The sequence below is a fragment of the Choristoneura fumiferana genome, chromosome 17, assembly GCF_025370935.1.
Source record: "Choristoneura fumiferana chromosome 17, NRCan_CFum_1, whole genome shotgun sequence".
Lineage (NCBI taxonomy): Eukaryota > Metazoa > Arthropoda > Insecta > Lepidoptera > Tortricidae > Choristoneura > Choristoneura fumiferana.
The window spans coordinates 2,956,741-2,971,116 of NC_133488.1; the positions used below are offsets into that span (position 1 = coordinate 2,956,741).

Sequence of the window (14,376 nt, forward strand, 5' to 3'; positions counted from 1 at the left end):
TGACCTATCGCCTCTCAAGCAGAGGATCGTGGGTTCAAACCCGGCTCGCACGTTTGAGTTTTTACAAATTCATGTGCGAAATTACATTTGAAATTTACCACGAGCTTTACGGTCAAGGAAAACAACATGAGGGAACCTCGCGAAGAAGTGCAATCGTGTGTGTTATGTTTCCAATCCGCACTGGGCTCGCGTGGGAACTACGGCCCAAGCCCTCTCGGTCTGAGAGGAGGCCTGTGCCCAGCAGTGGGACGTATATAGGCTGGGATGATGATGGTAATGATGACGTGAACAATTGGTCAGGATGCATTTAACGAGATCGTTAGACTAAATATTGTAATTGGCGACAAACGTGACAATGTCGCTACGTGACTATTTTAGAAATAAGTAACATTAATGCAATATGTGAAATCTGTTAGAAACTAATTTGTTAGTATTTACATATCACGCTGCAGCGCATATAAAGTACCAGTTGAGGGTTTAACTATACAGTCATAGCGTCAAATTTTACATGGTACCTATTAATTTATCTACTATTAATATAATGGTTTTTTTGGAGTATTTTTGTATTTTTTATTTCAACTCCAAATTTTGTTGCTTTTACGGGTATCCCGTGAAACCATATCGAAAATACAAACTGAGACATGGATGCACAGAAAAACCAGAAAAAGAGACCAGCGCTGGGAATCGAACCCAGGTCCTCAGCAATCCGTGCTGCGTGCTATAATCCCTACACCACCGCTGGACAGGAATCTAAACACGAATTTTTCCTATGCATACATATCTCAGGTTGCTTATTTCTACTACGCTACTTATGCAGCAGCACTAGCGACATCTATGTTCCGCTCTCATCGAGAGACGTCACACTCTTTCGGAACCAACCGCTCACCCAGACAAGAGATGTCGCTACTAAGCAATCAAATTATGATTGAGTGCACTTAAAGTTTCGCAAATTAAGAGAAGTCTCTTCGTGCCATTCTCCATACAAACGTAGTCCCGGTCTCATTTGAAAACTGGGCAACAGAAATAGATGAAATTTTGTAAGTATGGACTAGACGTAATTATCTATGCCTGTGGTTTTTCAGATTTTCATATAAATGTGTAATATCAGAATCACAGGAGCTCAAAAGTCGCCAAAAAAAAATATGTCAACTTTGCACGAGAATTACAGACGAAAAATCGAAAAAACCACAGGTATAGAAAATATTATAAATATCTTGATTGTAAAATATCATTGAAATCTGTGCTATACTTTTCGTATAATATGAGGACAACGAAACCCTAAATTCAACCGCCCAAATCTTGAAAAGCCTATAGCTATCTCGATATAAATTACGGACGTCGTTGCGGAAGGCATGGGGGGACGGCTGCGAGCGCTTATGTCACAAGCGATAAAGACAGCAATATCCCAAACGAATAAATAACGCGCCCGCGCGGCCGGCAGGGAAACTTCTCTTAAGAAACTTTAACTCGGTAAAGCGGGTTGGCAAGCGCAGCGTAGGACGTCCACCAACGAGATGGACGGACGACTTGGTTAAAGCCACGGGTTCACGGTGGTAGCAGGCCGCTTCCAACCGAAGCAACGGAGGTGGAGGTCTATGGGGGAGACCTGTGTTCAACAGAGGACCTCTTACGGCTAATAATAATGATTATGATGATGAGACAATTAGAATAGAATTGATTTATTTTGTGTTAAAAAAGTTTGTACATGAAATCTTAATCTAAATATAACAGTAGTTAACAAAACACCAAAATGGATGCAGCAAATGCCAGGTTTTCAGGGCAACCAAGAATACAACAGAATAATTATAAAGCTAGACTAAACTAAACATGTGGAGAGAGATGTCACAGGTAAATTAAAAGCGCAACAAAATAGTAGCAACTAGGTATTACGTCTATACGTAGCTATAATTAATAATAGCTCTATCGCTTTCTATTCCTCTTATGATAGAACCAGCTTACTCATTCGCACAAAACAACTCCATCACTCACTAGGTAAGTATTATTCAGTAGGATAGTTCATAGAAAACAATACTTTCTGACAATAACATTTACGTGTAAACTCTAACTAATACTAAAGTTATTTTGACTCGGATCTGATGATATTTATCCGTTCTTATTAGAGTTTTAATCAAGAAATATGACTCAAGAGAGTTGAGTTTGGGTTACAAATTTATGCAACGGTGTCAAGACATCTTTATAATGGGTCTTGACCTGCCATTATCTTCTATTAGACACCAGCAATGGAAGGTGTAGTTGATACCATAAAACAATAATTTTAAAACACTTTATCTTATTAGTGTTAAAAATCAGATTAATTTTAAATTAATTGTAAAATTAGATGTTTAGTTGAGTTAAGTTGGTTGTGTTGGGAAATAATAAGTGACGTCATAGCTAGGTATTGCCATTAAACAGGGTTATAACGTATATGTAATGTATACTTAGCGACACAAAATTTAGCCAACTCTACATACAAAATTACTTATGACTGCATAAACCTATTTGAGGGCCAGATTTTTTGCCGCTCAGAATATCTATCTATTATCATAATCATATCATGTGAAAGTTTTCGATTACGTGTGTGCGTGCGTGTTTGCGAGTGTGTGTTTGTAGCTACCTGCATCCTGACGCTAAAAACGGCTGGACGGTTGGATTGGATGTACAGATAGGGATCTCAGGAATAACACACGGAATCCCAACTTAGGCTAAAGACATGAAATTCTATACGGGTGTTCGTGATAAAACGTAAATGAAAACCACTTTGTAATTTTTGGGAGTTCACATGGTTTAGTAAAATCTCCAAATTTCAATTTGACTCCCATATGTTACGATTTACGCGAGCGAAGACGCGGGTAAAGTCTAGTTAGATGTATAGAAACGAAAGTCTGTATTCAATTAAGACAGCTCTTCTTGTTGAACACTTTTAATATCGTGTTTTGTATGAGCTAAACTTCAAAATTAAGGTTGAAATGCTGTCATGTTTTCATAATTACGCCTACAAGATCTCCAAAACTTCGAACTGGGTCACACCTCCCTAACTTCGTAAACGCACAACCGCTACATCAATCATGCTTCGTAAACGCTCCACCAAAAAGTTGCTTAGTTCTAAATTCAAAAGAAGGCTCTTTTACGTCAACGCGCTTTTGATACATTCGAATACAGCCATAAATCAAGCTAATCCAGGGTGCATTATTATTAAATCTGACTTACATCATAAATAAACTAAAATAATCCCAGCTCCAAATGAATCTTGCGTGACAGTAACAAAGTTGATAATGGATTGATTTCGTCTGATATTTCGTCAATGCCCTGTCGAAGTGTCCAAATATTTTCTTTCCTTTTCATCGGCGGAAAAAGGGAAAGCGTTTTTCCATTATTATTTTCTTTCTTTGTAGTACGAGGAAATCGTTACAGAGATGGAGTTAATGAAGGGGAAGCACTCGTACTCGCGGCTCGGCTGGCTTTTGACTGCTCGTATTTGCTGTGACGTTTCAGTTCGGAAATTTGAATTTAAATTCGGAATGAACATGGAACAAGATGCGATTTTGTAATGAAATGAATTGACAATGAGGGCTATCGCGTATGAATTCGCCACTAGAGGCGCTAGTGTAGCGTGAGGTCTCCGAAATGTCAAACCTCATAGTTTTTGGGTGAGCTACATATTTATAATTAGAATAATTTTGTGAATATTTTGCAATATCTGAAATTAATTATGGTAAATATGCGTTGCGGGGCAATGAATGTCTGTGTTTTGAGACAGTTTTGTCTTTCGGAAACCTTTGTCCTCCCTTTTTTCCGAACAAAACGGGGACTATGCAACACTGTGGCATGCTCGATATTTTTATGGTAAGGTTTCAAGGTGTATTAAATATGATTCTAATCTAAACTTTGTTTTCACGCCCGTAATAACAGACTTTTAAAGCCATACTTAAAAACCTCACGCAACAATGCGCCATCTAGTGAGACATAAAACGATAGCCCTGATTGGAACTGCATTTTACTCGTTTTTTTGCGAACATCGTACAGTTTTTCTCTCTATAACCTCTATATACTACATATATGTAGGTAAGTATGTTTAAAATTGACATTTGAGTTTTCTATACCGGGTGTGGCCTGTAATATCAGCAAATAATTAAAACATAGATCATACTCGTCAAACTGAACAACATTAAATTTTTTTAAATAATTAGTTTTAATTTTTTTAATACACTTAAGTTTATTCGAAGAAGCAATGTAAAGCAAAATGATTGATGTTTGTAGCATGACAGGCGACGTCAGTTGTGTTCTAGGACTTCTAGGATGGCGTATATTGATAGCAGTATTTAATTTGTATGAAAAAAGGAAAATTCAAAGACTCCATTATTTTTAAAAGTCCCTGAACTAATCTTGTTCAGTTTGACGAGGACGATCTACGTTTTAATTTTTTGCTCGTATTACAGGCCACACCCGGTATATTGGTAATACATAACAATAGAATAATTAGGAATAGTCAGAAATAGAGTACGGTACGATTACTTGGAGTTAACACTTGACAGATGGGCGTGCCTTCAGTAAATTTTCAACTTTGAGGTCATACAAATAAAATAGTTTTTACATAATCTGTAAACGTGGGTGGCGGTATACTAAAACTGGCTTTATTTGTATGACGTCAAAGTTGAAAATTGACTGAAGGCACGCCCATCTGTCAAGTGTTAACTCGAATTAATCAAACTGTAGTTTTATTGAAACAATTTTTTTTAAATTCAATTCAATTCAAATTTTATTGCATTTCACGTTGTAGGTACATAGTTCTTAAGATTAAGTCAATACAGAGTCAAACGTGAACCCTGTAAGGGCACAGCAATGACAGCAATCGTGGTGCATGTATAATTTTATGAATAATTATAGTATTAATCGATAACAAATCGATGATAGTCGAAAGACGAGTCGAAAACACCTGGAAGAGCTACTGGTCCATGAAACAGCTTATGAAGGGAAACCTTCCAATAACACTTAAGCGAAAACTCGTCGACATGTGTATCCTGCCCGTCCTAACCTACGGTGCACAAACATGGTCCCTGACTGAGAATCAAAAGTCCAAACTTCAGGTTTGCCAAAGAGCGATAGAGCGTAGCATATTAGGTGTGAAACGGATGGACAGAATCCGGAACACCACGTTGCGCTCAAAAACACGCATAACCGACGTTGGGAAAAAGACTGCTAAGCTAAAATGGGACTGGGCTGGACACGTCTGTCGCATGCACCCACAAAGGTGGGCTCGCACAGTTACTTGGTGGGTGCCGGAGAACGGCCAGCGACATCGAGGCAGACCGAGAAGGAGATGGCGGGACGATCTGGACACGTACGCAAAGGACTGGCCTGACATTGCGTCAGAACGAGAGTTGTGGAGGTCAAGAGGGGAGGCTTTTGCCCAGCAGTGGGACACTATACAGGCTACTTAAAAAAAATAGTATTAATAACAATAATAGTACAGTCCTGGCAGTAGAAACAGTAATTGTATTTTTTGTATAAGTATCTGCATAAAATCCTCAAATACTTTATACTCAAATTCAAAATCCATACCTGCTAATACTATAGTGTAAGATAATAAAAAGCGAAATTAAGTCTGTCTATCCTGTTCACGCTTAAACCGCTGAACCGATTAAAATGAAATTTGATATGAAGATAGTTCGAGACTCTCGAAAGGATATAGGTTTTTTTTTATCCCGGAAAATTGTATTGTTCCCCAGACGAAGTCATAGAAACAGCCAAGTATTTAAAACAGACAACTATGCTCTTCAACGAGTATAATACTAAATTTATACTTACTCTTAATTATATCACGAAATGATGCACTTAATATAATTTAAACTAAATAAAGTATTAAACGTTTCGAAGATCTTTCGTTCAAAAATGAACCCAATTTCACAGTACATTAAACACATTGTCTAACGACAAGAAGACAAAACGAGTTTCATCACACGTAGTAGAATTTAATAATAGTCCCCTAGTGCAATAAGATCGTTAGTCGGACGCACTCAGCCAGAATAATTGAATTAGCTAGGATGTAACTGGCTGTAAGGTGCAGGGAAGTTTGGTTCTTATTTACATTGAAGCTGATTGGGGATTGTGAGGGATCGATTTTGAAATGGGTGTTTCTGTGAATATTTGGGGATCGCATTCATGATCCATCATCACTGTTATCTCAGCCTATATACGTCCCACTGCTGGGCACAGGCCTCCTCTCAGGAGTTCAGGGCTTGGGCCGTAGTTACCACGCGGGCCCAGTGCGGATTGCAAACTTCACACACAACATTGAATTGCTAAATAGGTTATGCAGGTTTCCTCGCAATGTTTTCCTTCACTGCCTGTAAATTTTAAATGTAAATTTCCCATATGAATTTTGTAAAAGTCAGAGGTGCAAGCCAGGGTTTGAACCCACTATCCTCTGCTTGAGTGGCCATGCATAGCATAATGTGTAGTTCAAACCACTTGAGCGACACGTGATTATGAGCGAGATAAAATTACACCAAATCATAAAATCGCCGCTCCTCTTTAGTGGACAGGGAGTTGGTAACCATCATCCCAAATCGGGAAGCGGAGCGAAGAAAGCGGGAAGGAAGCGGGACGGAGAAACGAGCGCGAGCGAAGAAGCGAAGCTCCGTGAATGGAAAAACAGGAAGACAAAAAAAAAACTACGCTATGCATTATTTTCGCTCCGTTCCGCTGCCTCGCGGCTCCAGTGGACAGGCAGCTTTACGGGAGAATAATCACAAAATATGAATACATGCCTAATAACGTGTCATTAAAACATCGCACGAAAACAGCAGTAAAGTATGATTCATATCCGATTTTATGGCAATAACAAGTATAATATCATATTGGCCCTGAGCCCGCCAAAATCGGTCTTTCCCTTAAACATGGGTCTGACCACGACCAACTTATCATTGACATTCTATGTCGGCGCTACTGTACACACATTTTGTCATAAATAGTATGAAGCGGCTCTAGTTCCAAATTTGCCCACTGTGTCGGTTAAGTTTGTTAGAAGTTATATGTGATTTGTCTGGATTATGTGTTATCCTTTAGGTATTGTATTTTTATTACCGTCGTTTATTTGAATTGTTTTGTGTTTCGGTACTGTTTATTCAGGTTGATTGTCTTTTAGGTTAGGCTACGAGTAGGTAGGTAGGTACATCGTGAGGAAACCTGCACAAACCTGCGAAGCAATTCAATGGTGCGTGTGAAGTTCCCAATCCGCACTGGGCCCGCGTGGGAACTATGGCCCAAGCCCTCTTGTTCTGAGAGGAGGCCTGTGCCCAGCAGTGGGACGTATATAGGCTGGGATGATGAGGTAGGTAACTCTCATTGTAGTTTTCTTGCATTTATTAGCTACTAACCTAGTACTTTGGTACCTTTGTGGTACTTATTGTAATCCTGCCAACAATTACTATTTTTAGTTTTCAAAGCATTTGCTGTCTTATTTTATTTTCATTAAATATTTTATTACTTTATTTACCTTTGTTTATTCTTAATGGAATTCATATGTAAGTTTAGGTATGTGCAAAGAGTTGCAAATAATAAAAAATATTCTTTATTTGATTTATTTGTACGACACCTACTCAGTTACCTAAACGAATTTAACGTAAACAAAAAAATATTTTAAGTAAGTACTTAAAATTTCTCTGACTGTACATACAGAGAGGTATGCCGCCAGTGTGTTGGGATCTATGCCGCAGGAGGGCCTATATTAGATGGTGTTTTCTTTTTATAGTTGGTATATTTATTTATTTTGTTTCCTTTTTTATTTTAGTAAGTACTTAATATTTGAATAATAATTGTTCATCGTACTTAGTCGACTTTGGTAACTTATAAGTATTTTGCCAGTTCAAAATTAAATATCAAAATAAGTAGCTATTGTTATGAACAGTGCCATCTTTGTTTGAGATGTGTAAACAAACCGCGCGACAGCTTTACCGACCGAGTGCATAGCGCATGCGTATTGGATTCGAGGCCACGGTCACAACTACACCGACCGAGCGATTCTGTTATCACACACACTAGTGCAACAGTCGCCAACGGTGTCAAACGTGTTGACTGTCAATAATGACAATTTAAACGTGAAATCAGTGTTTATTGAAGTTAAATTGGACTCGCTATGTAAGTATTACTTTAATATTAGCACCAACACTATTTTAATCAATACAAGCGGTGTATTTACTCAGATATACATTTCTAACCTTGTTACTTTGTTCCGACGTTTCTGTTCTTGAATGTGTGCGTGAAGTGAGTAATGAATGTTTTTAGTTTCGGAAGTCGCATTTTGATTTATATTCGCTACAGTTCTTTTTTTATGAAATGAGTGAATTTATATTACAAAATTATCGATTGACCTATTGTTTAGGTAGGTTATTTGCTATGTTGTATCTGATACAAAATTTTGTACTGTTGTATAATATCCGATATGGTCTAGTGGCTAGGATACCTGGCTCTCACCCAGGAGGCTCGGGTTCGATTCCCGGTATCGGAATAGCTTTTTGTGTTTTTTTATTTTTTTATTCATTAATATTATACTAGTCAAAAGAAAATAAGGGCCACTTGAGTTTCATCGGTAAAAAGAAATCAAAAATATATTTGCGTTTTTGATAAAAAAAAACTGTTTTTTTTTTTAAATTAAAAGTATTGTGTAGGTAAGGTACTGTGTATATTTAGACAAGGAATGTTATAAAGAAATATATTTAAATTTATTGGTCTTCTCATTTTAAAACTCGTGTGGCCTATTTTCTTTTTAGTAGTAGGTATAATGTACGAATTCATTATTTTCCTAACTTTTTTCAGATATCAAGATGAATATCAAGGCAGCTTTGGGTATCACTATGGTCTTCGTTGGATGCTGTTCCAACGTAGTATTCCTCGAACTGGTTGTAAAGGAGGACCCTGGAGCGGGAAACTTAGTGACATTCCTACAGTTCCTATTCATTGCATTAGTAGGATTTTGTACCGTTGGCAAATTCGGTACAGCAAAGCGAAACATTCCATTCAAACAATACCTACTCTTAGTAGGTTTTTTCTGGACAAGTAGTGTAGCCAACAACTATGCATTTGACTTCAACATTTCCATGCCTTTGCACATGATCTTCAGAGCTGGTTCTCTGATGGCGAACATGGCTATGGGAGTGTGGATACTGAAGAAACAATACCCTGGCCTCAAATACTTGGCTGTGTTCATGATATCGGCTGGCATTGCGATATGCACGATACAATCCAGTGGAGAAGTAAAGGCTCCTAGAGAAACTCACGAAGATGCAACCGAGGAAGAAAGGTTGAAGTTCGTTGATTGGTTATGGTGGTGCCTTGGCATCGGAATCCTAACCTTCGCGCTCTTCGTATCCGCAAGAATGGGTATATTCCAAGAGTCACTGTACTCCAAATTTGGGAAGCATCCGTGGGAAGCTCTTTATTACACTCATTTACTTCCTTTGGTATTCTGGTTGCCTACAGCTCCCAATTTGATTGGACATATAAAGTTGGCTACTGAGACGCCATTAGTAGATGTTCTTGGGGTAACGCTGCCGCGGCAGGTTATCTATTTGGTTCTGTACGTAGTGACACAAGGACTCTGTATCAGTGCCGTGTATGTGCTGACGACCGAGTGTACATCACTAACGGTCACTTTGACTGTGACGCTTCGTAAGTTTGTATCACTACTGTTCTCTATAGTGTATTTTAAGAACCCCTTCACTGTTGGACATTGGGTAGGCACGCTGCTTGTGTTTATCGGTACGCTGATATTCACCGAGATTTTGCAGAAGTGCATTGCCGTGTTCATGCCGGCTAAGGTTGATGAGAAGAAGAAGAAGTAAGAGAGTCAGGTTGTGAAAAATAAGGATATTTCAAATAGGCTAGTTCTTTGACATTTACATCACGTTTGTGATTGGTTGAATAGCTAAATGAGCCAATCGCAGGCAAGACCGTAACCTCAAACGGACCTCACGATACTGAAACTTGCCAGAGATATTTCGTGTCGTGAATTATCTAGAAAACCTCACTATGATATATTTATGACAGAGTTAAATTAAAATACATGTTAAATTAACTTATCCGTGAGACAATTTACATTAATTGACCTAGTCCCAAAATAAAACTTCTTTTGTATGTGGTTGTATTGTATCGTGCCCTAAATAAGAAAAAATGACTATTTTACTTACATTAGTTTTATGTAACTGTGTCCATGCAAGAAGGGACTTTCTTGAATTTTTCACTTCTAAAGCTATAATAATATTATATGTACCAATTATAGGTAATTAACAGAAGCATAATTAAAACTGTGTACAAAATTGTCGCCATTTTCAAGCATTTTACGTTAAGAATTTGTGACAGTTAACCTGATTTAATCTCTACGCCATAATATTGAAATCTGTTATTTTCATAGTATGCTTTTAAAAGAGATATAATTTCGCTCTCAACTTGGTCTCCATACCTGTTAAGTCTCGTCATATAAGTATATTTTTGTATGTATGTGTTGTCTATTTTTATTATTAACATACATATTCCACTTTTTACAAACATTTGACGAAATAATAATTATTTTTCCAACCAGTTTTAATGTAGTTTTGATTATTATTGTACTATTGTTTGCTAGTCACACTGACGATTGTAATAACTGTAGCTAAAGTAATACAAGAATAAATAATATAATATATTTTATAATAGATGTAAATACGCAATAGTGATAGTGATATTATGCTTTGAATTTCATACTAGTTGTGATGACTTTTAAATCAAAACTATCACAATTAAAATATCTAACAATCCATTGAGATTAAAAAATCAATGGTCATTTTTGTACTTTGTCGCTATATCACATGTTTAACAATGTCGTATCGCAGTTGGCACCTGGTTATGTTATAGCGGCATGTTTTAAAAATGATCACTTATTTTTGGCACTGACTGTACTTTCAAATCAAGTAATACCTACACTAATTTTGTGTCAGACCCCTACATTACATATTACTACATTACATATTAAGGCTACGTTACAAGTTTGTTATTTATAACTGTAAGCAGATAATAAAAATATTTTTGTCTTCGTCAGCCACAAAAGTTAAATAAAACTACTCACACTCACAGATTATGCCGGATGCATAACAGTATATTTTTTTAAAGAAAAAGCAGTAAAAATTCGCTTGCGAAAATTGTTTTCAGGTTATTTTGTGTCGATAATTTTAATATGTTATCAGCCTATCTACTTAATTGCAAAGTGACAACAGCAATTTTTTATTGAATAATCTACTATAAATAGGTACAATCACGGTACAATATAATGTGCGATTGTGAATGAACTCCAGACACAAAAGTATAAACTTGTATTAATGAACAAGTACCTTCAGTACAAATAGAATGTTAATGACGTCGGTTTTCTTCGTTTTCCTCACGTTTTCCTGAAGACTCATAGGGTGACGGCACCAATCATGGACATGTTAAGCACAGTAGTATCCAGTAATGGACAGCAAGGATTCAATGCCTTATAGCTCACCATTCATGAACTTACCAGTTATGATCATCAGTTATCTGTACATAAGTGTTATTATTTTCAGAAAAAGTAGCGTCCGTTTCTTAATATTGGGTTAGCGGAAAAAATATTCCATTATTGGTTCCTGTCCATGACCCAATATATATATGAGAAACAATAAGAAAACTGATCGTCTGTTTCGAATTTCGAATGAAATTAGCAAACTACTTTAATTGTAAAAAGTTGTATCAATAATTTTTGATATTTCGGAATCGATTGTACCCAATCTCGCGTAGCTCAAAGTTGATTGTAATAATGAATGGGAATTGTGTGACCAAGGTCTAAGGTGTATTAAGCGCTTATAACTTGTTAATAAATTAATTGAAAATCTTGTTTTTAAAAATTGTTTTTTGTTCCCCGACGCCCTAAAAAATTTTTTTTTTTACCACTCGTGGCTATCTTTTTGATATGTTGCTACTGTTTGCGTACATTTTCCAATAAAGTTAATATTGTTGGACAAGGAAAGGGTCAACAACTGTAGTCCTTGTTCAAAAACTTTGTGGTGTACAGTCACGTCTAAAAGTATGTATACACAAAAAAAATTGAAAAATATGTAGCCACACATTTTCATCATAAATATGTATCTATTACTGACACCAAAAAATTGTATTCATTAAACTGTTTCAGTATTATGTAATCACAAAATGCTTCAGAAAGTTGCATACTTAAATAAATTCCATTTAAATGTATCCACCTCGTAGGCAAAAATAAGTATACATGAATGGGTCCCATATACATATAACCACACCAATTTGGCAAATATTTGTATACGCCGTTTGATTCATAAATATGTATCCAGACTGCAACAACAAACTTTTCACCTCAGCACCTCAAACAGGCAGGTTTTGCTATGAGAAATCAGTGAGCAAAATCGCATTTTGCTCACTCCGTGAGACAAAGTAACTTTTTAATTATTTTTTTTAAATGCTGAGTACAGTGTTGGGTCTAGGTACTCACTGAATTCCAAATATTTGAACTTTACTTTGATCTGTCATTTCACTTCAACTCGAAAAAAGCAAGAGATAGGATCAAATTTGTCGATTACAAACTTAAATTAAATTTTTGGTATTAAAAATATATCGAAATATTTCCAAAATGTAAATTTTCCCGATCTTTTAATAAAGTATGCAACCTCGTTGCACGAAAGCCGCTTCTTTTGTTTTTTTTTTATAAAAGAATTCCGTATACGGCCTCTTCAGTATAATTATTATGTGTTAAATTGAATGATTTTTTAAAAAATCTATTTATGTTTATGTAATAGAAATCTTAATAAAAATCATATTTAACGGTTTAACTGTTCAACCTTTTCAATTACCCCGAGATGAGGCTTTTTGCAGTATTAAAAAATAAGTGTGACATTAGTACAAGAAGTTAAGATTGCATGTTATGAGTATGCGATTTGTATTGTAGCTACTGGACTCTTTTTATGGTTTTAAATGTAATTATTATATTTGATAATAATCGGATTCTATTTTTAAAAAATATGTTTGTTTTGTGAACAGGTAGGTATATGTGGTTTTATTCTTATGTTACATTTAAATTATGTTCTCGCTGCTGAGGTGAAAAATTGTATGTGTCACACGAGACCAAAGTTTTTTTGCATCTCGTGTATTTCAATCCCTTGCTGATCTCAGGATTCTAACCTAGAATCACTCGCTAACGCTCGTGATTCAATTATAGAATCCTTCGCTTACTCGGGATTCAAAATCAACACTCGCAACAAAAAACAACTTTGCTCTCTTGTTGCACAAATAACTATTGTCTGACTGGCATAGAATCGTAAGTTGTATATTTACCTGATTTGACAATTCACGAAAACAGTGCGGACTTGTCACTGCATACGTCTATCTCACGATTATTCTATGACGCACTTGACAGTCCTTAGATTGAATTGACTTGTAAATATTGAGTATTTCAGTTTAGGGTCATTCTCAGAAAGGTGCACTAAGCATTTTTTTGTTTTTATTTTAATTATATTGTTAATTGTTAGTGGATGACCCGAACAACTTGATCGCTTTGGCTTAGTCGATATTAATGACCACTCTGGACGTTTCCAAGTATTTGGTGATCTTGATGGTGTATAAAAAATTAAATATATCCATACCAAATTTCATCCAGCTCACTCCAGTCAGTTCATCCCCCATTTTCTCCCCTTAAGGGTTGCTTTTGGAGATAAAAACTAAGTACCCTATGTTCAGCCCCTTGACAGTCGAAACCAGTCGGTTTCGACGTGATACCGGAACAGACAGAGTTACTTTCAATTCATCACTCCATAGTATAAAACAAAGTCGCTTTTTTTGTCTGTACGCTTAGATCTTTCAAACTACGCAACGGATTTTGATGCGGTTTTCACAAATAAATAGTGTGATTCACGGTGTCTATGTATACCGTAACCGTGTTGTGCCGGAACGGGTCACCAGTATATAATATTATTTTAATGGAGTATGGATTCGTAGTATGTATGTCCCTGCCCGCATGCAGGTTACGAAAGAGACAGACATGTAATCTTAACAAAACAGTAATTCTTCAAAACGAATCAAAATATCAAATCGTGTTTACATATTTATGAATCAAACGGCGTATGGGTAAGGCCGCGAATTTTAACCAATGTGACATAGAAATAACATAAAAAAAAATACGCGACGTTACCATAAAACGTAACGCAAATTTTTATAAAGCCTAGATCAAACTGGTAAAAATTCCCATTAGATAACGTATGTATGAAAAAAAAATACATGTCATATAATAGTGAAGTTTTTATTTTTACTAGAACTTTCTGACGATACTGATCTTAAATCTGTCCTATATGAGATCTATAGAGCTAAACA

At 36.3% G+C, this 14,376-nt stretch overlaps 2 protein-coding genes and 1 non-coding gene across 7 annotated transcripts in view; all 3 read left to right on the forward strand.

Annotated features, from left to right (window-relative positions):
- Positions 1 to 14,376, forward strand: part of Camta (Calmodulin-binding transcription activator) — a 176,028-nt gene that overhangs the window by 14,866 nt on the left and 146,786 nt on the right. The window lies entirely within an intron of this gene.
- Efr (ER GDP-fucose transporter) lies at positions 8,010 to 11,134 on the forward strand. The gene is made up of 2 exons (XM_074100070.1): positions 8,010 to 8,136; positions 8,815 to 11,134. The coding sequence occupies exon 2, from the start codon at positions 8,823 to 8,825 to the stop codon at positions 9,837 to 9,839; it is 1,017 nt and encodes a 338-aa protein (XP_073956171.1). The 5' UTR covers positions 8,010 to 8,136; positions 8,815 to 8,822; the 3' UTR covers positions 9,840 to 11,134.
- Positions 8,435 to 8,506, forward strand: TRNAE-CUC (transfer RNA glutamic acid (anticodon CUC)). The gene has a single exon. It is a non-coding gene; the product is annotated as a tRNA-Glu (tRNA).